The sequence below is a fragment of the Pimephales promelas genome, chromosome 20 (genome assembly GCF_988280905.1).
Source record: "Pimephales promelas chromosome 20, fPimPro1.hap1.1, whole genome shotgun sequence".
Taxonomy (NCBI): domain Eukaryota; kingdom Metazoa; phylum Chordata; class Actinopteri; order Cypriniformes; family Leuciscidae; genus Pimephales; species Pimephales promelas.
Genome location: NC_142788.1, coordinates 19798973 through 19824233, shown reverse-complemented (window position 1 = coordinate 19824233; position 25261 = coordinate 19798973). Strand labels below are relative to the sequence as shown.

Sequence of the window (25261 nt, the reverse complement as noted above, 5' to 3'; positions counted from 1 at the left end):
CTCCAAAATTCCTAAGAGTTGCCATGGGACACTTTTGTCTCGATTTAAGTCCTGTACTCAAGCTCTGCTATACAGTTGATACATTTTTAACCAGACACCATCTTTGATTGTGCTGTTTCTTTTTGCAGTTAACATTATTGTAAAAAATGATTACTGCAATGATTTGAATATAGGTCAAAAGTTAATGTAAAAAAAATGATGACATTGTATGATTTCAGTTGTTAAATACAGCTGAGAAGATCAAGATCTTTGACAAAATGCTTGAGGAGATTTAGTTGGGTCCACTGTAAATTTTACAGGTAGCTTAAGTTACACGTTGAAAGAAAGGTGAGGAGCGGGGTCCCAGGACAGAACTCATGCATGTTAATACCCATGGCCACCCCTCCTTCATATAAAGACGTCAATCACATTCCAGCGGGCGGGGTTTTTGACGCTCCGCGTTTTCAATGAGTCTGTCGGGAGCGCAACTGGAACAGCAACTGGATTGAGCGTGGAGCGTGGAGCAGCCAACATCACTGTCCACTCCGAACACAACATGGATTACAGACGGATTAAGCGTGTTTTGTTTGTCAATGTATTTATGAACTTTGTATTTATTTCTCTTCAAAAAAAGGAAGGTAAGTAAATCTCTCTGAGACTTTTTAAACTTTTCACTCAGGTTCACACACACATGGCGTAAACTATTTAAAAGTAATATCCCGTGCCCTGTAGCCTATACCTAAATGACTGGCAAGTCGTCGGCATAATGTTATATCAACCTGTGCGATAATTTTTTTTTTTTAAATGTTAACATTAGGATAGCCTACACTGGCTTCGTCTATACGGCACAAATGTGTGCATTTTTGTGAATTTAAACACTTTTTCCGTGTTGAAATTGTTTAAAATGTTGAGAATTTTAGTATGGTTTTTATAAGTGGCGTTATGCATTAAATCATGCATACGCGAACGCAAGCAAATCAGTAGTTTTGAATCTATAAGCTAATTTCGAAAGTTCCTTAGCCATGAGAAATAATTAACCGCACGACTTTGCAACACGGAACATTTTTATTATTATAAATTGTTATGAAATGTTGCTTTTAATAACCTATGTTGGCTACTGAAATGTGTTTTATTAGCAGCAGTAGAAAACATTATTTCCTAGTTCCTTCATTAGTCTATTTCATCGAATCGTGTGCTTATGCATCGTGTGCTTATGCATTTACCTAACGTTACTTTATTTCTGCTTTATGAATTACTGTTGTTGTCTATCCGGACAAATATATTTAATATGTATAGGCTAATATTTTTTTCGTTATTGTCACAGAGGTGCTGTTGGATATGGTTGCATCGGGAGCAGAGTTGGGTTGGTTGACATCGCCTATTGAGCGCGGGGTGAGTTTATCATATATTTTTCTTTTTCACGTAGTTTTAAAATGATAAGGTTTTTATTATTCATTTCGTTTAGAGTCGTTATTGTTTAAGAATAATTCAGACTTTACCCTCTAAACATTTCTGAAAAGGTTTGGATGATTCTTTGCCTGCTGAACACTTGTAGTCTCGTGCGATTTTAAAGCCCTGTGTTAGGGACTGTAAAACTGAGGGTGTAATTAACTTTTAAAGGTTGGCGCATATGGTGCTTTTTGTGACGTTAACTGAAGCTATAATGTTAACTAGAAGAATTTAGAAGCTTAATTGATTTCGAAATCAAAAGGATGTGTTTTTTTTGTAGACCTAAATTTGAACTAGCAACAAACGCTACTGGTCATAGGGTCGTCAAGCTGGGTATTGAATAACCTAGCTGGTTGACTTATTGTAGACCAGCTAGTGTATCTTAAAACCTTGTTCCAAAAGAGTTACTGGGTTTTTCAGCAGGGAATGATCCGATATGGCATGTACAGACTTGTTAAGTCTTCCTCCCATTAATAGCCAGTCTAAAACTGAAGGTTTACATCTACCTTAAAATGTGGGGGGGAAAAAACAACTAAATAATTAAATGCAAAGCATTTTTTCCCTCAGACAGTCGTGGAAAAAGCTGAGAAATTAAGAATGCGAACAAGGTGTCAGCGTGTTCAATTTTATAGAAAGTTAATTGCACTCTTAATGAGCTGCTGCTTATTTAAAGAGTTTAATGTCTTTCAAACGTATGCAATGCTTTACACCACAAAGTTCATTTTATTTGGAAAGCATTCGTTGCAGAGACGTTTTACTGCCATGCCACACACTATGAAAACAATGCACTTCTCCTGTAATTAAAACCACGGTAACACATGAAATAAGAGCTAAAAACACACATGTATTCTGCATGTGAACAGATACGTTTCAGCATATTACATCAGTCATCCAGTAGAAAGACTGCCGCATTGTTCTTTGCCAGAAGTTGGTGGGTAATTGACCAGCATCCTCACTACTACTTAAAATTCCATGGTTAGGACATTTTGTGTTATTTTTGTTCTCAGCCTCCGCTGGCATCTTTTCTTTGAAATTTTTTTTCCACAATCTTGGTTTTGACTTATTGCTAACATCCATTTTTTTAATTTCATGTTGCAGTGGGAGATTGGCCAGCGGGCTGTGAACGGCTCTCTGCTGTATAACTATTATATATGTAACGTGGAGGAACGAGAACAAGACAACTGGCTGCGTACTACGTTCATCCAGCGCAACCCCACTGCTTCTCGGGTCTTCGTGGAGCTGCGATTCGTGGTCCGTGACTGCAACTCTTTCAATGCAGACTCCCTTATCTGCAAGGAGACCTTTAACTTGTACACCTCTGAGGCTGACGCGGACATCGGCACTGCTTTCCGCAAAGGCCAGTTCCGCAAGGTGGCCACCATCGCTCCAGATGAAATATCCAGCCTTGGGGAGATGAAGATGAACATTGAGACCAAAGTAGTGGAAAATCTTTCTCGCAAGGGCTTCTACCTGGCCTTCCAGGACATTGGGGCCTGCGTAGCCATCTACTCTGTCAGGGTTTACTATAAAACATGTCCAGCAACAGTGAAGAGTTTGGCAGCGTTCCCTGAGACAGTGGCAGGGGGAGAGAACCAAGCCCTGCGGGAGGTGGCTGGAAGTTGTGTCGAAAATGCTGTAAGCGAGGACCAACCTCGCATTTATTGTACCACGGAAGGGGAATGGGTGGTACCTGTGAGCCAATGCCAGTGCAGACCCGGGTTCGAAGCCATGAACGATGCATGCCAAGGTAAGACATACGTTTCTTTGTTAGGTTTCTACAGATCGAGGCCAGCACCAGCTGTTGTCAGTTAAGATTTTTGGTTTGGGTCAGGAATTTGAATATTGACTTCCACATGGATAGTGATTAACATTTCATTCGTAGTATATCATTATATGAATTGGTCTATTATTTTATAAAAATGTTTCATATTATTGTGGATTTTATCTATCCTTACTACACAAGGCACTGATTATATACTATATGAAGCCTAAGTCAGTTTTTTCCTCATTTTAAGTGGCTCGCCAGCATCTTTTCCATACATGCTTGCAGTCCTTTTCACATTTTTGCTCATAAGCTATTTTGTTCATGCTGATACTTATCAACTTTGAAGTGCTTTGAAACCTGTTTGCTCTTCGTCACTGTGCGTTTGACTCCCATAACCCCCAGCATTCTTTGAAATACAAGTTCAGGTGTCAACGACTATTGCAAACCTATTGTGCTTTAGGCAGAACCTTTCAGTTTAATTCTTGCTTTGAGGATGTGACAATTTCTCTTGTTGTCACAGTCACTTGTTTTGTTTTTTTCTCCTCTTGTGTTTCTGTCCCTGCCACACCAGAGCGAGATCAACCATGTGAGTGACAGTCCTCAAGTTCTTTGTGAATGCAGAAATGAGAGCACTGGCATGTTGGAACTTGTTTAGAATAATTCAGTTTTAAACGTCCTCTAACCTCAACACTTTAACATACTTCCACAATTCAGCCACATGCAGTGACAGGTAAAACGCAAGCAAATGAAACTCAAATGATAGCAGATTCTCACATAGGCAATCTGGGTAACTATTTCTTAATTGTAGTGGTTACACATTACCATTGCCAAGCTCATGCACATGCATTTCTTTGGTTAGCGCACATTCCTTGTTTTATAGACTAGGAATTGTGGAAACAGGTGTGTGTGTGTGCACGGTTTCGAATGGGAAAAGATAAAGTGTCAGACATTGAAGAGGGAGGAGATTGTAGTGGAAAGGTGGAGAATGGAATGTAAAGGTAGCAGAACAATGTAGTGCTGTGTTCAGGGACATGCCCCCCTCCCTCCACCAGTGCCTCTTTCACTCTGCTGATGCATTCCTGCTAGGTTTATTAAGGAGCCTTCCCAACAACTGCCGGCCTGTGGAATTCCCTGGGGAGAGCTCCAGGCCAGAGCTGACTCATGTTGATGGATGTACTGTTGATTAAAGGCAATCATTGTCAAATAGCCAGGTCAGAGAACTATGGGTAAATGTGTGGGTGGGGTCAAACAACTTTTTGTTTTTAGAAAAGGATGGCAAACTGTCCTGTATTGGTGAGATTTCTTAAAAATAGAAATATCAGACATGCACGCCACGCGCAGCATTGCGATTTAATCAGTATTATTGATGTTGATGCTGTTTGCCACTAATAAAACAGACCCGTTCTCAGTCATAACGAATAAAAGAGCACATACCTTTGCTGACCACACAAAGACTGTTGCCTGACCTGCGCTGGGAATTCATGCCCACACCCTGTCACTCATAGTAAACTGAGGTTGCCAGAGTTGGATAACTATAGTTTCTGGAATGTTTCAAACTGCTATTGGCCTCCATATTGTTGATCTATAGGAAAAATGAAAAACTGATGAAGTCTTGGATGGTCTTGGTCTAGAACAAGCTTTGTGTTTTACAGTAAACAAGGCTTTTTCTGCACTCGAACAAGCTAAAGCTGAGAGTTATGGGTGTCCAAGTTATAGTTGTGTGTGCATAATGTGTGGTGAGTGACTGGCTGGGTAGTAATTGACTTGGGTGTGTGTCCTCAAGAGCCATAAGTACTGGTTTTGGATGCTTCCTATCCTGTTACTATGGCCCTTTCTTTCTTTCGCTCTTTCTTTCTTTCTTTCTTTCTCGCACCGTTATAGCCTCTCCCAAACGGATTGTGATCCCTAGAGTTTTTCCAAATGAAACCAAATAGGCATGGTTTATATTTATTATTATTGGCTGTTCTAATGACAATATGTTATTTTAGGCCTTGACTGCAGGTCTTGGAAGTGACATGTATTGAAAGTTTAAACATCCACTTTCACACGGCCTTGAAAATACTGTTGTAACTCTGGGAGATTTCAAATGGTGTCTTGTAAATAAACAGCTTTGCTTATCCCCATCTGTCTCCCTAAGACAAATAGATGGTTTTAGACCATCCCCAGTTTACATGCAAAAGCATTTTAAATAAACGTTAACTCCGACTCACATGCATTTATGTGTACGGTCAAAAGGTTGTGAAATTTTGGAATTCCTTGCTTGAGAGAGTCCACACAACGTTCAAATACAGCGAGCCATTGGGTGACAGTGCCGAAGCGGAATACACACATCGTCCAAAAGTGAAATGTCTGGACTACAAGTATACTAAATATAGCACTAAATATAGTTTAGCAGTGATCCACCAGAATCCTAAGTAAATTTGATGAAAGCTGTGATAAACTGTACCCTGAGGTGTAATTATTCTCTGCTTTTTGTGATACTTGTGTTCTCTTCTTTTGCCTTATTTTGCTCTCTTATACCTATTAAGCCACAGAAACCATTTATCCCCTTTGGGATTTCTAATCTTACTTAACTAGCAGTCAACCGCAACAATCCATTGCTGGTTCTTTCCATTGCTGTAGCATTTGCCTGGGCAAGTTTAGATAATGATGAGCACTTCCAAATGGGGTTGTTTGACTTCTTTGATCCTCTGTCAGCTTCATGTGCCAACATCAAATGAAACTACAGTGGATGACATGTTTTTTTTTTCTGTTAATTTCAGTATAATGACTGCTGAAACGTACTAATTAAATGAAACTTTACTCACTGGAACTGAAAGTGTTCCTGTGGAATTAAAATGTTCTCTATGATAAAGTGAGTCACCAGAAGGACTGGCATTTTTGTCTGTATAATTTTGTTTCTTTTTCTTCAGTGACATAGTGTGGTGGAATATTGAGGTTAGATGTATACATTGAAGCTCTTATATTAAAGGAGTTAACTTCAGGATTGTGTGCTTGTGCCGAGTGTATTGTGCTGTCAGTGTGTGAGATCAGCAGTTTCCTGCCCCTGTGTCAGCTCTGCGTCCCCGAAACAGGACAGGCTATAGCGGAAACCGGAGGCCTGCTAATCCTCGGTGACCCTCCAACTTGTCCGCTCAGGGGTTTTAATTGTCACTGGCTTCATTCACTTATTCATTTTTCACTTAAGGAATTTTGTTTATGGCTTTACTTCACAGTTTTGACCTAAACCAGACTTTACCCATATGTGTTGTTGTCATCTCAAAGTTTGGACGATGGGCCAGGAAGGATGAGAGCAAACTAAAGCACTATTGGTGGTCACTGGATTCATGTTTTAGGTTTCTTAGTTAACTCCTTTCTTAATTAACAAATCTTCTGGATGGGTCTCAATGTTTGTGTCCTTTTGTGCTCTGTCATCTTCTCTTCCTCTTGCCCTCTTTCCTTTAGAATGAGTGAAAAGTGTGAAAAGAGAGGGATTAGAGCATTTATTGTGTCTGTTAACGACTAGATGAAAGAGTGAGTGGAATTGTAAAGCGTAGATGTAATTCTCTTACAACTGTTCTATTGGACTGATAATCCTTTGCAGTAATGCTCTCACCACACCTAGAGACTATTCCCTCCCTGCTGGCTTCATGTTACCACTGCATCCCCCCCATACATATAAACACACACTCAAAGCCCGGGCTTTGTCCCGTATGACCATAATAACCACTCCACTGACTATTCAGGGATGGTACAAATGTTTTCTGTGGAAAGTGCAAGCTATTATATTGTAATATGCATATAAACCTTCTGAAATCAAACATTTTAAGGGATGAACTGATTTTACAAAAAATAAATAAATATATATATATATATATATATATATAAGTATGTATGTATATTGGAATTATTTAAGAAAGATTAGTTAGATCTAGCAACACATATCGCTGAGTTGTAAATTTGTCTTCACCTCAGTGTAGGCCACATAAAACCTATGTTTATTATTGCACCATGCTATCTTTATCTTAATTTTCTTATGTGTACATGTTTTATTTTTTCAGAGGCTCTCTGTCTGAATTTTAACCTCTTCCCCTGTGAAATGAGCCCCTGGCCGCTGTCCGCACTCACTCTGCTGTGGTGTTTGTTTTACTTGGCCATCAACACCTGGCGGAGCAGCACACTTTAACTCAACTCTGCCTAAGGCTGCATGTAAGCCCCTTCGTGCCTAGGTTTAAATGACTAGGCCTTTTGTTTTTCTTTCCTTTTTCTCATTCGAAACCCCCCCCGTCAAAATCTTGTCCTGGAGGGGTTTGCGCTGTCCCGCCGCCATGTAAACACACATTCATTCAGCCCTCCTTCCCCTTCTCGGTCGACCCATCCATCCATACATCCGTCCATTAACGTCAGCCTCTCATCAGTCTTCGCTCCGACTGCTCCACTCAACCCGTACGGATCACAGACCCCATAGGTCACCGGCTAGCAGGATCCAACTACTCTCACAATAAACAAACAGTCACTCAGAGGCTCTTATGGCCTGGGCCCTTGGTGCCAGATAGCGAAATGGGGCACTGAGAGACGACCGACACATCTATGCATCTCTGCTGAGAAGTTTGTATTACATAAATGCAATCAACATTCCTCAAAAGCCATAAGTCGTCTTTCGTCTCTGACCTCTCATTACGATTTCTGCGATTGAGCTAATTCTCTTTTCCAGAGCATGTCCAACATTCGCCTTCTCTGTCCCTGCATGCTTTGATTGGCTGCCTTAGGAAGGAAGCTTCGAGTCAGCCTTGTGCTTCCTGCTTCCTGTTGTGTCCAAAATGTGAAGACAAAGCCCCTCACGCTGAATCACATTCCGGCTTTATTTTGGAAAGTGAAGTGTTGATTTAAAAAGCCACATTAACTTTAGAATGCAACCGACTATGCACTGTAAAAAAAATTGAATTCAATGTGTTGCTTGCTGATTCTTTGTAAATAAGTGAAGTTAAATGAATTTAGAAATTACAACATTTATTAGTTTTATTTATTTATTATTTAGTTGTTTTTCAAATATTCAATATTGACTGATGTGATAAATACAAAAAAGTCTAATCTCTCGACCAAAGCCAGATATGGTCTTTTACTCTTTGTATATAGTGCATCCCTAAAGAAATCAAAAATATATTTATTAAACATAGTTTCATTTTATATATATATATATATATATATATATATATATATATATATATACACACACACACACACACACACACATATATGTGTGTGTGTAATGTGATTTTTGAATAATTGTGAAATTTACTAGCAATTTGAAAATTAAGTAAACCTTGACTCAAAGTAAATCCTTCACCAAATTTGTTTTACTTTGGTTTGAAAAGTTGGTAGATCTGATTCGTTACACACAAAGTGTTTTGAATAAAAGTTTCAAGTCTTTCAAATTCTTTTGTAAACTCTTTGCATAAAAGGATTAAAGCGGCCCTCCAAAACGCTGTCAGGTTTTTGTCCGTGGCTGCTACGAAGCCAGTCAGCGTATTAACGCGTCATGTGGCATCGGCACTTTTCGAAACAAGTGTTTTCTCTCTCGCTGCCCCGAGTGGCTTTCCGTGCCTGTTGTCCAGAGTGAATGGGTTGCCGAATGTTGTGCTAGACACTCACATGTGGCCATGAGGCAAGCGAGGGGACTTAAGAATTTGGAGATTACGATTTGGAGAGCTGAGGCGGGGGCTATATGAAACGGGGTTCGCAGCAGCAGCTGTTTGGCCCCCTTCACTGTGAATAGGACAATTCTTTTTCTTTCCCTACTCCCCCCTTTCCTTTCAAATCCCACCAGGACTCGTTATCCCTCTCTCCGTCTATCCCTCAGTCCCCCTGTCTATCCCACACTATCCCCACCTCCGCAGAGGGGTGCGTTAATGAGTTGCAGTAAAGGCTCCACAACAGCTGGCACAGAAACAAGATGAGGAGTCGACTTGAAAGAAGGAATAAATAACACATTGGCTCGATCTTCGCTGCCATGCTGAATTCTTTTCATGCTGCAAGTTTTCTTTTGAAATAAGAGAATGCATGCTCTCAAATATTAGAGGTAATGTATACCACCGTTAACCCCCTTCCTGTGAGGGAGAGCAAGTGGCTCAACCCAAAACAAGGCCTCAATTGATGCAAAGCATTCAGGAAGGAGGAAGCACCCTACTCTGTAATTATAACTGTTTGGCAAATCTTCAGATAACAAACCATTAGAAAATGGAAACAATGATTTGGTTTGTGGCCACTGTGCTACTGAAATACAATGACTGCAAAGACTATTTGGACACTTTTAGCCACACTTAAAAATCCACGTGATGAGTTGCTCTGATAAGACATCTGTGCGAATATGAGCCTTCATACATCCACTAAAATCACAATAGTTGGATAACAATGCATTAAAAAAATAGCTTAGAAAAGAGAATTCAGTTTCTTTGGAAATTGAATGCATTGTCTTTTTATACTGTGGATAGACTTCCTCAATTATAGGCCTTTAAAGCGTCCTAATACTGAAACTACAAGGCAAATGGTGACATCTCTGTCTTTGCCTCTGGCAGTATTTCAACACACAAATACAAATATCTCACCTGATTAGACACATGGTGTACTGGATTGTGTAATATTGCTATAATCTATGCCTTGCGTGTGTCTCAGCTTGTCTCTTAACTGATAAAACTTGCACTTGAAACTAAAAACCAGGTATCACTGCTTTATAAAGTAAATAAATGGTTCTGTATGTGGCTGCTCCAAGAAACGAAAGAGCCAGATTCAAAACGGAAGCAGTGTGTGTGTGTGTGTGTGTGTGTGTGTGTGTGTGTGTACACGTGATGGTGGTGGATTGTGAATGAGACTCTGGGCAGCGGAAGGACATGAGCTGGTCATGTTGGAATGTTTCTAGACAGATTCCGTGGACACCTTTCTTTTTCTTCCTGTTTACATTTAAACGGCTGAATGACTAAATTTATGCATGTTGGCAAATTTCAGATTTTTGCTTTAATTCATTTGTTATAATAGAATGCAGTAAGCATATTTTTTTGTGGGCGGGGGTGCTTTTAAGTAATATTTTCAATAATTAAAATTTTCATAATACATGATCTCACTTTTTTTAACTATTTACTTGAATGAAATTCAACTAACTGATTCCAAGGTAATTATTAGTGCATGTATGATGTCATTTTCCTTGAAGTTTACACTGGTGCCCTACCTAGAAGACTAACCAGAGTTTAGTTTCAATGATGATTGATATTTAAAGCATATCCAAATGCTTCATTTTCAGATGATAAATATATTGTACAAAATGAAGTCAAATAAATGCCACATTTATGTAATATTTTGTTATAATGCAAAGTTATAAATATATTTTTAAGTGTGGCTTCAAGTTTTCAGATACTTTTTGGAGCCACTGTATGTCCATATTTGTTAAAGCAAAATATTCATGAAATATCCACAAGTGTTGACTGACAAAATATTTCTTTTGTATTAAATCCTTTGTTAGATGCAGCATTCACCCTGTTTGTTGGTTTTATAGGTTTTGTTCTGTTTTCTCTCGTGGTTGAGTTTTGAGAGCAGAGGTACCGGGCTGGAATGTGGGATGACAGGTCCTGTTTGTAGAGAATGAGGGGGATGGTTCGCACAGGATGAGTAGGAGTGTGCTTAGTCTTGCTCTGTCAACTTTGTGCACTCTTGCACAGAGCTAAAAAAAAAAAAGAGAAAAAAAAAATCTTCAAAGAAGGTTAATTTACTGTTCATACATAGACGATCACTTGACGTACAGTATACGGTGTGAGCAGTTTAATTGCTCAGTTTCCTCTCATCCGCGTCCAAGTCGTCATGCATGTGTTTGTGTATGTGTGCAGAATGCCAGCCAGGCTTCTTCAAATCTGCAGTGTCCAGTGAGGCCTGCAAACCCTGTCCAGAAAACACCCAGCCCTCGGGCCGTGGCGCCATCAGCTGTTCCTGCAAGGAGGGCTTTTATCGAGCACCTGAGGACCCAGAGACAGCCGTTTGCTCTGGTGAGAAGTCAAATCGTCTACCTTGAACATTCATTGCTGTCATTTTATGTTTACCTACAATATCCTATCTCTGTCAGTCCTTTCTTTAGGGATTAACTAAACCTGTATTGGTGAACAGGTAAATAAAAGGCTTGTCTGCTCTTTTGTCTACTCAGGTTTACCCTCCGCTCCTCAGAGTCTGCTGGCCACCACAGCTCAGATGTCAATAGGCAGGCTTCAGTTGTCATGGAGGCCCCCTGCAGACACCGGTGGCCGCAGTGATATCACTTACTCTGTGGTTTGCGAACGGTGTGAGGGGAAGGCGTGTCAGTCTTGTGCCGAGAAAGTGCGCTTCGACCCAAGCAACTCTGACCTGAGGGAGACCCGAGTCACTGTGAGTGAACTGGAGCCCCATTTGAACTACACCTTCACTGTGGAGGCACGGAGCGGAGTGTCTCAGTTCAGCAATAAGAGAGCCGTTAGCAGCATCAACACCGCTTTACATTATACAGGTCAGTATTGGTCACAACGGTAGAAGGAAAATTTGAATCGTTTTAAGTAGTGTACTTTCTTTTTGTTTTCATTTTTGTTGGAATTTGCATGTTTGAGGTCAGTAAGATTTTTACTTTTAACAAATGGTAATATTTTTATTTCGCAAAGATGCCCTAATTTGATCAAAAGTGACTGAAAAAACATTGATTTCTATTTAAAATAAATGCTGCTCTTTTGAACATTCTTTATTATCAAATAATCCTGAACAAATCTGCTCATGATGCTGCTTAAAGATATTAAGCAGCATTTTAATAGGTTTTAACAATAATATATTAAGAAATGTTTCTTGATCACCAAATCAGCATATTAGAATGATTTCTGAAGGGTCATGTGGAGCTCAGCTGTGCCATCACATGCATAAATTGCATTTTAAAATGTATTCAGATTGAAAATTGTTATTTTAAATTTCTGTTTTGTGATCAAATAAATGCAGCATTAGTGACCCCCAAATTTTTTAAGATTAAAAATCTTAACGAACCCAAACATTCTGTTTCTCCTCATTACGTTTTGTCTTTTTTGAAAATCAAAGATTAAGACTATTATATAAATACTTTAGGCAAAAATCTAATTTCTTGTTCATTTTTTACTCTAATCTTTTTTTTTTTTTTTTTTTTGTAGTTTAAACAGCAAAAAACACAATCGAATGTTTACAAACCCAAAGCCAACCACTTCCATTTGTGGTTTGAAATCCGATTAAAATCAGATATTTTGTGAATTATAGTCTGTATGGTGACTCTGGTCAGATCGGATTTCAAGTTTTTTTTCACAATGTCATCGTAAGTGCTCAGTGTTTACCAGAGCTGTTTCCAATTAAACTCATTTTCCCCCAACTCTTTTCTCAAATGGCAAACCATGTGATATTCACTTTTGCCACACAGTTAATCCTGTAGATCAGATTTGAAAGTTTTGAGTGTGCAGTACGAACACGCATAAATACTTCAGAGACTTAACTGCTGTTTTACCCCCAGATCCCCCAAAAGTGACTGCAATGCACCTCGTTGAAAGCAGCCCCACCAGCCTGTCGCTTCAGTGGTCTGTTTCTCACCGTGCCAAGCCAGTTGCCACACATTACGAGCTGATGTATCGCAAGAAGGTCCGTAACAATATACTTTTCAGCCCTTCACTGAAAATCCTGATCTACGATAGTGGCATTGTTATTCTCCATTTCATCATCTTCCTTTCATTGTCATGTGTACAGGAAAATGATGTGGAGAAGGCCAGTGGAAAGGTCACTACCTACACTGTTCTGGTGCTGGAAAAGAACTCTGCTAAGATCAGTGATCTGACTCCTTCCACTGTCTACTTGTTTAAAGTCCAAGCTCTTAGCTCAGAGGGAAACTCGGGCAGCTACAGCATGGAACAGGAGTTTTCAACACTCCCCCAAGGTGAAACAAATCACAATGCTTGCTTTTATATTTACAATTATGCATTTGAGCAGTTGCATTCATTTATTTAGTACTTTTTTGGCACTTTTCAATGACCCTATGGGATCAAAATGATATGTTTGTGGCTTTTATCTCTTTTTATTTGATGTTATTTAAAAGCTTACATACACCTAAACACGAACAAAATCAAGAGCCTTTTTCTTTTTGGAAAATGAACCAAAAATACTGATGACTCTTTCTGCACTACACAAATATATGTCCAATCAAATGATTTCTAGACTGCCAATGTCCCTCCCCCAATACCACCTGCAACTGTAGAAAAGCATGTTCATGGCTGTAACTACAGGCTAATTGTCAAGCAAATTCATGGGGTATTTAATAATTAACAAAAATATATTTAAAACTTTTGATAAAATTCAAAATGTTATAGTTTTTGAGAAATAGTTTTTGTAAATTATTTTTTATAATTTAATTCTATCGTTATTGTTAAAAGATAATAAAAAAATACAGTCAGAAAAACTGTTTTATGGAAGCTTGTTTCCGCCACTGAATAAAAAATAAAATAATAATAATTGCGACTTTTTATCTCACAATTGTAAGATTTGAAGTCAGAATTGTGAGAAATAAAGTTGCAATTGCAAGATATTAAGTCAGAATTGCATGATATAAAGTCGCAATTGCGTGTTATAAAGTCAGAATTGCAAGATATATAGTCAGAATTGCGTGATATAAAGTCAGAATTGTGAGATATAAAGTCGCAATTCTGAGAAAAAAGACAGAATTTGCGACTTATCTCACAATTCTGACTTTTTTTCTCACAATTGTGAATTTACATCTCGCAATTCTGACTTTATAACTCATAATTGCGAGTTTATATCTCGACATTCTGACATCTTTTCTCAGAATTGTGAGATATAAACTCGCAATTACGAGTTATCAGGCCAATTCTAAGGGGAAAAAAAGACTAACTTTTTTCCCCCTCAGAATAGTTTATATCTCACAATTCTGACTTTATATCATGCGTTTCTGACTTTTTAACACACAATTGGGACTTTATATCACGCAGTTTTGACTTTATAACACGCAATTCTGACTTAATATCTCGCAATTCTGACTTTATTTCTCGCAATTCTGACTATCATACACAATTGCGACTTTTTATCACGCAATTCTGACTTTATATCTCGCAATTCTGATTTTATAACACGCAATTGTGACTTTATATCACTCAATTCTGACTTTATATCTCGCAATTCTGACATTATATCTCACGATTCTGAGAACTAAAGTCAGAATTGCGAGACGTAAACTCGCAATTGTGTGAAAAAAAAGTCAGAATTGTGAGATAAAAAGTCGCAATTACCTTTTTTATTTTTCATCCTGTGACGGAAACAAGCTTCCATACTGTTTAGCCTGAACAGTGTACTTGTATTAAAGTGACAGAGAATGTTTGCTTGCTCTTTTATGTTATGGAGTGTGTTGTTTTATTCTTGCATGATTCATTTGCCTGACTGCTTTGTTGTTGTTTTAGCAGCACTTCAAAAAACGGGAAACACAGCAGTGATCCTTGGGGCGGCGATTGGGGGAGGCGTCATGCTTTTCATCGTGGTAGTGGTCCTGCTTCTGCGAAAACGGTTAGGAACAAGCACTTCACGCACACACACCCAGCTTTGTACCTCTCCCCAGTCACTCCTTCAAGCCGCTCCTTTTCTTACTCCTTAAAAATCCATTCTCTGTTTCCTTTTCACCGCTCTCACACTCTTACTGAAATTGCTCCGTACCAATTTTGAGGAAGAATCAATTCGCTAACTGTCCGCTGACTGCTCACTAAGTGTATTTAACAAGAGGCATGTTTGAAAGGAGCTGAATCCGAGAGGCATATTGTGTAAGATAAGAGGGTGGGTTTGTGGCGGTTCTGTGAAGGTGACCTGAGCCCTTCTAGTTCCTGTGATAACCTAGACCTCTGTCACCACTTGGCAAACACAGAGCGCTTTTTTTCCCCTCCTAAACACTCCTCGACTGAATGGAGCCAGTCCAGCGCTAGCCTCTCTTCAAACTCAAGTCTGAAAAGAAATGTGCCGGTTTGCTAAAAAAAACAAAAAGAGGCCTCATTGAGCTGTTTTTCTTCTACAGCCGAAGAAACTCTCACACCAGGCAAGGGCCAGAGGACACTTATTTCTCCAGCCCAGGTTAGTGGCATTGGATTTCATTTGCTGGCTTTCTTGTTTTAAAACCCTGTCCCTTTCCTCCTCTTAAATTCTCCCTAAATTCCTGTCAACCCAGATCAGTTGAAGCCGTTGAAGACCTACGTTGATCCTCACACTTATGAAGATCCCAACACTGCAGTGCTGAAGTTCGCCAGCGAGATCCCTCCTAGTCACGTCACCAAGCAGAAAGTCATCGGAGCAGGTTAGTACATCCGTGGAAGTTTGACAACCCGCCATGGGGCTGTTGTGAATGCATTCTGGGGGATGGTACTTTCAACACTCATTGATTTGAAGTTATGTTACAGTTCATTGAAAATGACAGCTTTTTTACAGTTCATTGGAGTGACAGCTTAAACAAGGCGAACATTGAAAATGTCTAATTCGAGCTTTACATGTTAGAGCTGGAATATTTTTATTGTAGTAATTTCCTCCAGAGATGTTTTTTTCCCTCCCAATGTCATTCAAATTGAATTAGTGTTGTTTTCTTAACCCGCTCTAGAGCTTTTTTTCATATCCCACATGGAGGAGTACTGCTATAAAAAACCTTAGGTTATTAATCATGACTTGAAAATAAAACAAACAAACGCTAAATGAGTCTTAAATCCTAAAGTGTTTATAGGCTATATCAAACATCAACTTTAAATAAGAAGATCAGTGTGCCGTGGTCACTTTCCCCCTCTCAAGCCGCCCACAGGACATGGCCCTTGTCCACTTTGTGTCTGCTTGTTGTACACAAATTCTCATGCCCTTTCTGACCCCCTCCCATGAATCCACTTACTAACTGTAGGAATCTCTGTGGCCTTAGCACCACTGGTTATATTTCCAAGTGTCTTTTTCGTGTTTTTAAATAACCCCTATTTGTCATGAGACACGATTAAGGAGTTGCCCTTTGGTATGTTGCTTATCTGATGCCTCTCCCTTTGGTGGTTTGTGTTGCTGTGCTGTAGGTGAGTTTGGAGAGGTGTATCGAGGAATTCTAAAGGTTCCCGGGCGAAAAGAAGCAGCGGTAGCAATAAAGACGCTGAAGCCAGGCTACACAGAAAAACAGAGGCAGGACTTCCTTAGTGAGGCCAGCATCATGGGACAGTTCTCACATCAAAACATCATCCGACTGGAGGGGGTGGTCACCAAATGTGAGTTTTAATTTTTTTATTTCTTTATTAAAATAAATATTTCAAATATATTTCAAAAAAATATTTCTTCTAAATAAAAAATATTCATTTTTAAAAAATAGTTTGATTAATGGTTCAATTATATAAAGAAAATGAACCCCTTCATTCACACATTTTTATTTAGTTCAGGAACAAAATATTGAGGAATATTATTTTTTACTTTAGAATATAAATATAAAATGTTTGCATTAAATCAATATTATTTTCCATATTTTTATTTAATTAAACCTAGATGTATAATGAAAATAGTGGAGAATAAAAAGGTAGAGATTTTAGTTATAATATTTCTTTATATTAAATCAATAGTAAATTTTTTTTTTAAATTTACTTTTATCTTCGGAACAAATTTGAATAGAATTTGGTTTTCCTGTTTATGTTGTAAAGCCGCGTTATGTCTGTTTTTTTTGCAGTCAAGCATGCCATGATTGTGACTGAGTACATGGAAAATGGAGCTCTTGACAAATACCTGAAGGTATGTTTGCCACAGTTTACCACTTGTCTTAGACAGAAATATTATGAAGGATGATAATGACATGCTTGCAAAGTGATTTTCAAAGTGATACTTGCAAAGTGAAATTTTCAAGAAAATTTAGAAACGAAACTTTAATTTCTTCATAGGATCATGATGGCGAGATGTCGTCCTTCCAGTTGGTTGGTATGCTCCGAGGCATTGGGGCCGGAATGAAATATCTCTCAGACATGAGCTATGTACACAGGGATCTGGCTGCCAGAAACATCTTGGTCAACTGCAAACTGGAGTGCAAGGTGTCTGACTTTGGTTTGTCACGTGTTTTGGAGGATGACCCCGAAGGAACCTACACCACCAGCGTAAGTTCGTATTGCAAATAAATATGTGGTTCGAATGTTCTCTGTAACTGCACTTAACTCCAGATGTCTTTATTTTACTATTACTACAACCTGGTAATTATTTCAGGATTTTAGGAAATTACAAGGGATTGCCTGACACTTGTTTATATGTTTTTTTTCCCCAACAGGGAGGTAAAATTCCTATTCGCTGGACTGCACCAGAGGCCATAGCTTACAGGAAATTCACGTCAGCAAGCGATGTGTGGAGTTTTGGCATTGTCATATGGGAGGTCATGGCCTTTGGAGAGAGGCCTTACTGGGACATGAGTAACCATGAGGTGCGGACTGGCCACACCACACTGGCTATGAACAATAACTCTGCTGTTTGTCTCAAAGATCTTCCTTTGAGCAAAATGTCTTATCTGACTATCCTTTTTTCTAGGTAATGAAGGCCATTAATGAGGCTTTCCGCCTTCCTGCTCCGATGGACTGTCCCTCTGCCGTGTATCAGCTGATGTTACAGTGCTGGCTGCAAGATCGCTCCAAACGGCCTCGCTTTGGTGACATTGTCAGTCTACTAGACAAACTCCTCAAGAGTCCAGATTCTCTGAAGGCCATAGCAGATTTTGACCCTCGGTAAAAACTCAACACATACTCTGAATTCTTAAACGGCTCATGTGAATTTTTACAAGATTCAAACTGCAGAGAGAAGTTGAGGCATGTACCATCTATTACACAATTTTGTACAAGAAAGTCAAGAGGTAGTTTAAACAAAGTCATTCCTCTGGAAAGTTTAGACATGCACCACGTACCAATGGTACTTCTGAATGGATTTGGTGTCTGATGTTTTACACACTGTATAAGAGAGAATATCTGACAGCTTCGTATCTTTATCAGATTCTAAAACTGAACGGACAGGTTTTCCTCTCAAAGTGTGTCTCTTCCACCCAACAATTACAACAAGGGAAAGGCAAAAAAGGTCTCACTGTGTGGGTTGCTGAATGTATTTGTGTTCTGTTTTTGTCAGAGTTTCCATTCGGCTTCCCAGCACCAGTGGCTCAGACGGCTCTCCCTTCAGGTCTGTGGCGGAGTGGTTGGAGTCCATCAAGATGAGCCAGTACAGTGAAAACTTCAACATAGCCGGGATCGTCAGCATGGAGCAGGTGCTGCAGATGAAGAGCGAGTGAGTAACGCTAACCATTCCGGACCTTTAGCACGCTATCAATGGAAGTTTAGCTGTGAGCAATCAGATGAGATCACGCAGAGAGTCCAAAGTGCATTTCTGCTGAATTTATTTCTGCCTTCCTTACTTGTCATATCCTGGAGCTCCAAGTGAATGGAATGTTTGACTTAGCCAATAAGAAACTAGGATTGTCAGTAGATTAAAATTTAAATTATTTACCTTTCTATAGTTAACATGGTTCATTTCATGTTTTGAATTTGCTCAAAATTAACTTCTAAATATGTATTTTTCAGTGCAATCAGTAAAATATAAAACAAAGATTTTTTTTTTACCTTTTCTCATGACTCTTTTATGGAAGCTTGTTTCCACCACAGAATGAATAATAAAAAAGGTAATTGCGACTTTTTATCTCACAAAGTTTACGTCTCACAATTCTGACTTTATTTCTCAGAATTGCGAGATGTAAATTCAGAATTGCAAGATGTAAATTCAGAATTGCGAGATATAAAGTCAGAATTGCGAGATATAAAGTCAGAATTGCGTGATATAAAGTCAGAATTGCAAGATATAAAGTCGCAATTGAGAGATATAAAGTCAGAATTCCATGATATAAAGTCACAATTGCGAGATATAAAGTAAGAATTGCGAGATATAAAGTCACAATTGCGTGTTATAAAGTCAAAATTGCGAGATATATAGTCAGAAATGCAAGATATAGTCAAAGTCGAAATTGCGTGTTGTAAAGTCAGAATTGTGAGATATAAACTATTCTGAGGGGGAAAAAAATTAGTCTTTTTTCCCCTTAGAATTGGCCTGTTAACTCGCAATTGCGTGTTTATATCTCACAATTCTGAGAAAAGATGTCAGAATTTCGACATATAAACTCGCAATTATGTGTTAAAGTCAGAATTGCGAGATGTAAACTCGCAATTGTGAGAAAAAGTCAGAATTGTGAGATAAAAAGTACTTTTTACGTTTTTAAATGTGCTTTAGAAATAAACTGAAACTGTACTTCTGTTATTTTTTTCTCAGAATTACGACTTTATTTCACGCAATTCCGACTTTATATCATGTAATTCTGACTTTATATCTCGCAATCCTGACTTTTCATATTTATGTTTCATATTTATTGAAGTAATTAAATTAAATATTATATGAAAAGTTAATTTATAAATAAATAAGCAAGCTATTAAGAAGGTCTCAACATGTACTGATAAATGAAAGTTTACAAATAAAACTAAATTAATGTATTATTATTTATTATTGTATAATTTAGTAATATAATGATAATAATACAAATAATAATAATTATTATCATCTTACTATTAAAAGGTTTCATGTTTGGACATACAGTATCAAATATGGCACACACAAAAACAAACTCTTGGCACTCTTATACTGTATAATACAAAACTAGTTAGGCTACAATTCTGACATTATTTAAAATAGTGCATCAATGCTTTGAATAAAATGGCCCCAGATGAACATAATTTGAGAGTTCCTGGAATTTTTGAAGGAAATTAGAGTGTTTGGAAAGTTCTCTTTCCTGTGGCATACAGCCTACACTGAGGCAGATTGATCAGGACAAGATCGTATTTAAGTAAGATGGTATCTTCTAACTTTTAATAATTCCTAGAACATATAAATACTTTCCATGTTTTTTGTTTTAGGGATCCGGTAATTGAACGTGGCTTAAATGTATGCTTTGGTTACAAGGATAATCTTGCACCACCGCAGACCATTTTTGATTTACTGTATCTGGCGAGAGCGGAAACCACATATATTGTAACAACAATTTAACATTTTTAAGACTTTTAATCAAGTCAGGCGGGAACTTTTTACTTACAAATGTTAAAACTTCACAGTGTCTTTTGCAGCTTAAAATGCTACTCGTTGCTTTAAGGTTGAGTGGAAAACATTGTGGCAGCAGAGAAAGAATAGTCTTCGTTTTTAGTGGCCTCGATGTGGTGGATAGTGGCATGCTTCTCCCCCTTCCCTGTTCTGCCATTCCTCCCTTCCTCCCACTGTTTCGGCAGGCTCTCTCATCCCTCCCATTCCCAACAGCGCTAGTCGAGGACTGTGCTTTCACTGCAGCCAGGAACCACTGTTTCTGCCTGCTGGGGCAATGAGGCTATGCGGCTACTCCCCCTCACATCAACAGGATTGGACTTAAAAGTCAGGACATGAGATGAAAGAGTGTAGGGATGGTGAACGAGAGAGCTGATGTACATGTGGAGGTAGAGACGACAGTGCTGGACCTCGCGGAGGAGGCAGTTTGACTGATGAAGGGGTTGGGAGTGTAGTAACAGCATACTGGAGCTCTAAGACCTCTGGCTCAGCTCCCGTGGGTGTTTTTAGCCTAGAAGAAGCATGTTGAACTTTGTGTGGAGGACCAGAAATGCCTTTGATGTGTTTGTCTTTTATTTTATGGCGGACTGTTCCATCTGGTGTCATCTGGTAGCACTCTTTAAAACCAGAAACTATTTACAAGTCCTCCGCTGGCTGTGCCGGCCAGCTCTGATTCATGGTGGGTGAAGGGAATGCTTCATCAAGGTGCTAAATAAAACCGTGATTAGGATTTGGAGAACAGGTCATGTTTTGAACTCTGCGTCAAAATTACTTTTTGAAAGATAAGATTGTGTCATTTTTTGAGTACCCTCCCACAGTGTGTTATTATATAAAATAAATATTATATAAAAAAGGATAATACAAATTTTAAATAAAAGAAACGCTAACTTAACTGGGGAAACTTAACTGAAAAAGATTTTCATTCCAAAGACCAAGTAAAATAATAAAATTTTAAATACATTATTATAAAGCTTTGCATTAAATTTGGGTAAAATTCAAATAAAAAACTGGAACTAAATTAAAACTGTGAAAAAAAAAAAGATTTTTTTTTTTTGGAGTGAATGAAGGCAGCTTGAAACTAAACTAAAATACAATGACTAAAATATAAATATATATATATTTTTAAATTTAGCGTACACTCTTAAAAATAAAGGTTCTTTATTTTGCATCCATGGTTCCATTAAGAACCTTTAACATTCTTGGAACCTTTCTACTCTGTTAAGAAAAAAATGGTTCTTTGAGGAAACAAAAATGGTTCTTCCAATATGCCATCGCTGCAAAAACCCAGTTTTGGAACCATTATTTTAAAGAGCGTATTAACTGTGGCTAAAAAATAAAATTGAGCAAAAACTGTGAGAACGAACAAAAGACAAATCAAAGATAAAAGAAACAAAATTAAAAAAAAATGAATTACACTGCTCTCACGTTCTCACACGCTCTTTTCTGTCTCCCAGGGATATCCGTAACATCGGAGTCCGTCTGCCGGGCCATCTGAAGAGGATTGCCTATAGCATCTTGGGGCTTAAGGACCAGACGAGCACCCTGAGTGTGTTTGCAGTGTGAACTGTCCCTTTGGCTGTGGACTGAATAAACTCTCAGCTGCCTCAGGATTGGACAGCAGGGACAGCCCTTGACCTGACCTTAACCCTCCAGCCTTGCGAGATGGACTCTCACCGCCGTGGAGACTTGTAGCATTTGATGTACTTCTAAAAAAAATGGAGGAAGTGTAAAACAATCAAAAAGCTATTGATGTATGCATCAAACCATGTATATTAGATTTATTTTTTACTATATGCATATGTTTATTTTCTTGTCAAAAATATAGTAATTTCTTTAGTTTAGTTTTTACGTTTTTTGTTAAGTTTCATATGCATGCTTTATTCTCACCAGAGAGTGATCAGTGCTAGTAGATAGCGCTCACTTTACTCTCAGATCTTAATGGGTTTGAAGGAGAACTGGCACTGTACTGCTCTTGACTGAACTCTTCAGCATTACGAGAGAAAAACAGACCAACAGGTCTTTCTATACCAGAAATGAGGGTTTAACGTAAGACTCAGTGATATTCGGCTGAGATCAAGGTGATTGTAATGCTCTCTGGTTTCTATCATGCTTGAGTTGGCCGCGATTTTATGTCTCGCACGATGACATTTTCATTACAATTGCACTCTCAGCGCTATATGCTTTGGACCATCAAGTTTAAAGTCTCTGGTTTAGATGAAACTGAGCAGCGAGGCGTTCCTTAAATTCTGTGTTTTCTCTGCAAACAAGAAGAGCGGAGGCACCGCCATGAAATAGCACTTAAATCAGAAATCTCAGCAGCTGTCTCATCCCTTATCGTTATGAAAGGTTGCAGCAATGATGACATTAAGGATTGAAGGAACAAAGAGCGAGCGAAATGACAAAATGGGAATGGGTTAAGAAGGAAAAACTGTTCTGGAACAGATTGTCGGTCTAAATCAAATGGGAAAATGTAATCCGGCGGTCTTCTGCAAACAAAGGCACGGTTCTGATTTTCAGATATTTGCACCAAGTGACAGTTCTTGCAAACTAAGAAAATGATCAAACAGACAGTTATGTTTACCAGGATATGTGGATGATATACCAAGGTCTGTTATCCATTTTGCATCAGCAGATTAAAGTCGCCTGGAGCTGTGAATTGCGGAGACTATCTTCAGAAGATCTGGTTTATGATTAACTGATCCAAGCTTTGCTGAAATGCTATGACCTTCCTTGATTATTTCCTCTGACTTTCTAGGACCACAGTAGGGTTTCAGATGGGGGCAGATACTGTACAAGCCTCCCTGTAAGGGAAAAACTCTGTTTCAATGTTAAACTCCTTTTCGAGGCTATGTTGTATTTACTGGGGAGAAATTCAGCTACCTAACTCTAAATGGATGATATTGCAGTTCCTTGTTAATTTCACATTGTTCTGATTATTTCTAGATGTTGAATGCAGATGAGTTCTTCCATATTTAGAAATGACATTTTAGTTTTTGTTTGCGGTTGATATTTTGTTTCAAATCTTTTCTAAATGGGACGTTGATACTGGCAAACTGTAATAATGGCGGGACTTTTTTGGAAAGGGAAATTTGTTATTTTTGATCTTCTATCTTAGTTCTGACTTTTTTTCTAAATATTGAAATTTTATAAGCTCAGTTATGAACCCCACTCGTGGGCATATTTCCACACAAACAAAAACATGTTTGATTTGGCCAATTGTTTTGTATTTTATTTAATAGTCTATTTATTTTTTACTTTATTTATTGTTTCAAGGACACTGAATTGGGATTTATTTGTAATGGAAGTTTGTCTTTCAGTCACAATAAAATCTTTGTAGCCTTTAAATTCAATTTCACTATGATTTCTTTATTTGTGTCATCATCCACAACAATAAAAAGGCATAATAGAAATGAAGTTGCTTCTCCCAATTACAGCCTCATTGTAGTACATTAAGTAGTACTGAGCAATTCAATACAGCTCTAATGTACTCAAGGAAGCCAGAAGCTTTGCATGACTGCATTATCTAATTGGTCAGAGCAGCCCCTATATTTAATTAGTTGCCGGTTTGCAGTCCATCTGTAAACTATGACAGAAGCCAATGAACCTTATAACCCATACAGGACAATTTACTTTGTTCTCAATTTAGCCCCTCCTGTCCATAACCACAGCCTCACTGAACCCAAATTAAGAGAGGCTTTTGTCTGGCGCCCAGAGTATTGAATTTATCAGCTGCTGCTGAGTGATGTAGGTAACAATGCCACTAATGCACCCTTTTGATAAGGTGGAAAATGTCAAAGTTGGAATGTAAATATTTATATACGAAAGTAATCGGACAGGGGATGCTGGCTGGAGAATGAAATGCCATCATGGAAGTCAAACAGGTACAGCAGGGGAACAAAAAAGTGTCCTGCTGCATCCATTTATGTCTAGGCTAGGGCATGCTTCGTCTTCTTTTGTTCAGGTGTACCTGCATCGGTGGCCTGGAATGTATTTCAATTTTACGTAATATGTGCCTCATGTGGTTCAGTCATTGTGTAGTAGGCCTATGTTCGACCTTGATGAATCAAAAACAAAAGTTCCTGGTCTTTTAGTGAATTTTGTGGTTCATTGGTAGTCTAAAAGTTATTCTAAAGTAATAATGTTGAATTTTATTAAAGTCCCCGTGAAATCAAAATTGAACCTATTTACTTTGTAAGAGCATATTACTAGTCTTGTGGTGAACAATTAATCCGTGCAAGTGAATATATATTAAAAAAAAATCTGAAAAATTACTTCCGGTCTGGAACGGTGTCTTTTTCTGATGACGTAGGTTTCACAGTTTGGGTGGGGAAACGCTTAACCACTCCCCTCAAACCGTTAGTTTGCTATGAGCGAGGGATGGAGAGGAGGAGCGCTAGAGTAAAACCCTGCCCCCAATATTCCGTTTCAATTGGAAATACGTCACAGCACTGGAGAAAAATCGTTTGCAACTTCCGGTTCACGGGTACTGTTTAAAATGTAATATCTTGCTTCACCTTTTTTTTTTTTTTTTTATTAAATCTTAACAATACAAACAGTAAGACACAAATAAAGTCATTAATACAGAAAACACAATATTAAACAAAAACAGAGCCAGGGGAAGCTTCAAATAAATACATTAAAGATAGAGCATAACTGAATGGTTTTAGCAGCCTTCTTATTTTGTGAATGATAAATGGATTTGATATACTGTTCCGTCTCCCTACCAAAAACAATAAAGGAAGGTTTTGAATTACTAAATTTGGCTTTGTGAATATGATATTTCCCTAAAATTATCAATAGATTAATTAAGTATATTTCTTTTTGTTTTTTTACCTTTGTCAGCATGGAGACCAAACAGCACATCCCTCCATAACAAAGAAAAATCAGCAATGAGTTTAATAGAAATATATCGAGACAGATCTTTCC

At 38.3% G+C, this 25261-nt stretch overlaps 1 protein-coding gene across 2 annotated transcripts; it reads left to right on the top strand.

Moving 5' to 3' along the window:
- The first annotated feature begins 214 nt into the window (after positions 1–214).
- On the top strand, positions 215–23685 carry epha2b (eph receptor A2 b). 2 transcript variants are annotated; one of them, XM_039652349.2, is made up of 17 exons: positions 215–617; positions 1304–1371; positions 2527–3175; positions 11047–11202; positions 11358–11693; positions 12702–12826; positions 12932–13118; positions 14650–14752; positions 15252–15307; positions 15402–15527; positions 16273–16458; positions 16908–16969; positions 17116–17325; positions 17493–17642; positions 17747–17940; positions 18332–18487; positions 21790–23685. In XM_039652349.2, exons 1-17 carry the CDS (start codon positions 536–538, stop codon positions 21896–21898), a joined length of 2955 nt encoding a protein of 984 aa, XP_039508283.2. In that variant the 5' UTR covers positions 215–535; the 3' UTR covers positions 21899–23685. The 2 variants fall into 2 exon arrangements, with proteins under 2 accessions (XP_039508283.2, XP_039508284.2); XM_039652350.2 differs by having other exon boundaries at positions 216–617; positions 14653–14752.
- The last annotated feature ends 1576 nt before the right edge of the window (positions 23686–25261 follow it).

Excerpts from the sequence above, each read along its gene's own strand:
- epha2b (XM_039652349.2), top strand. The coding sequence starts at position 536 with ATGGATTACAGACGGATTAAGCGTGTTTTGTTTGTCAATGTATTTATG. Across the intron at positions 618-1,303 it reads TTCTCTTCAAAAAAAGGAAG|AGGTGCTGTTGGATATGGTT; the intron begins GTAAGTAAATCT and ends TTATTGTCACAG. Across the intron at positions 18,488-21,789 it reads GTGCTGCAGATGAAGAGCGA|GGATATCCGTAACATCGGAG; the intron begins GTGAGTAACGCT and ends TCTGTCTCCCAG.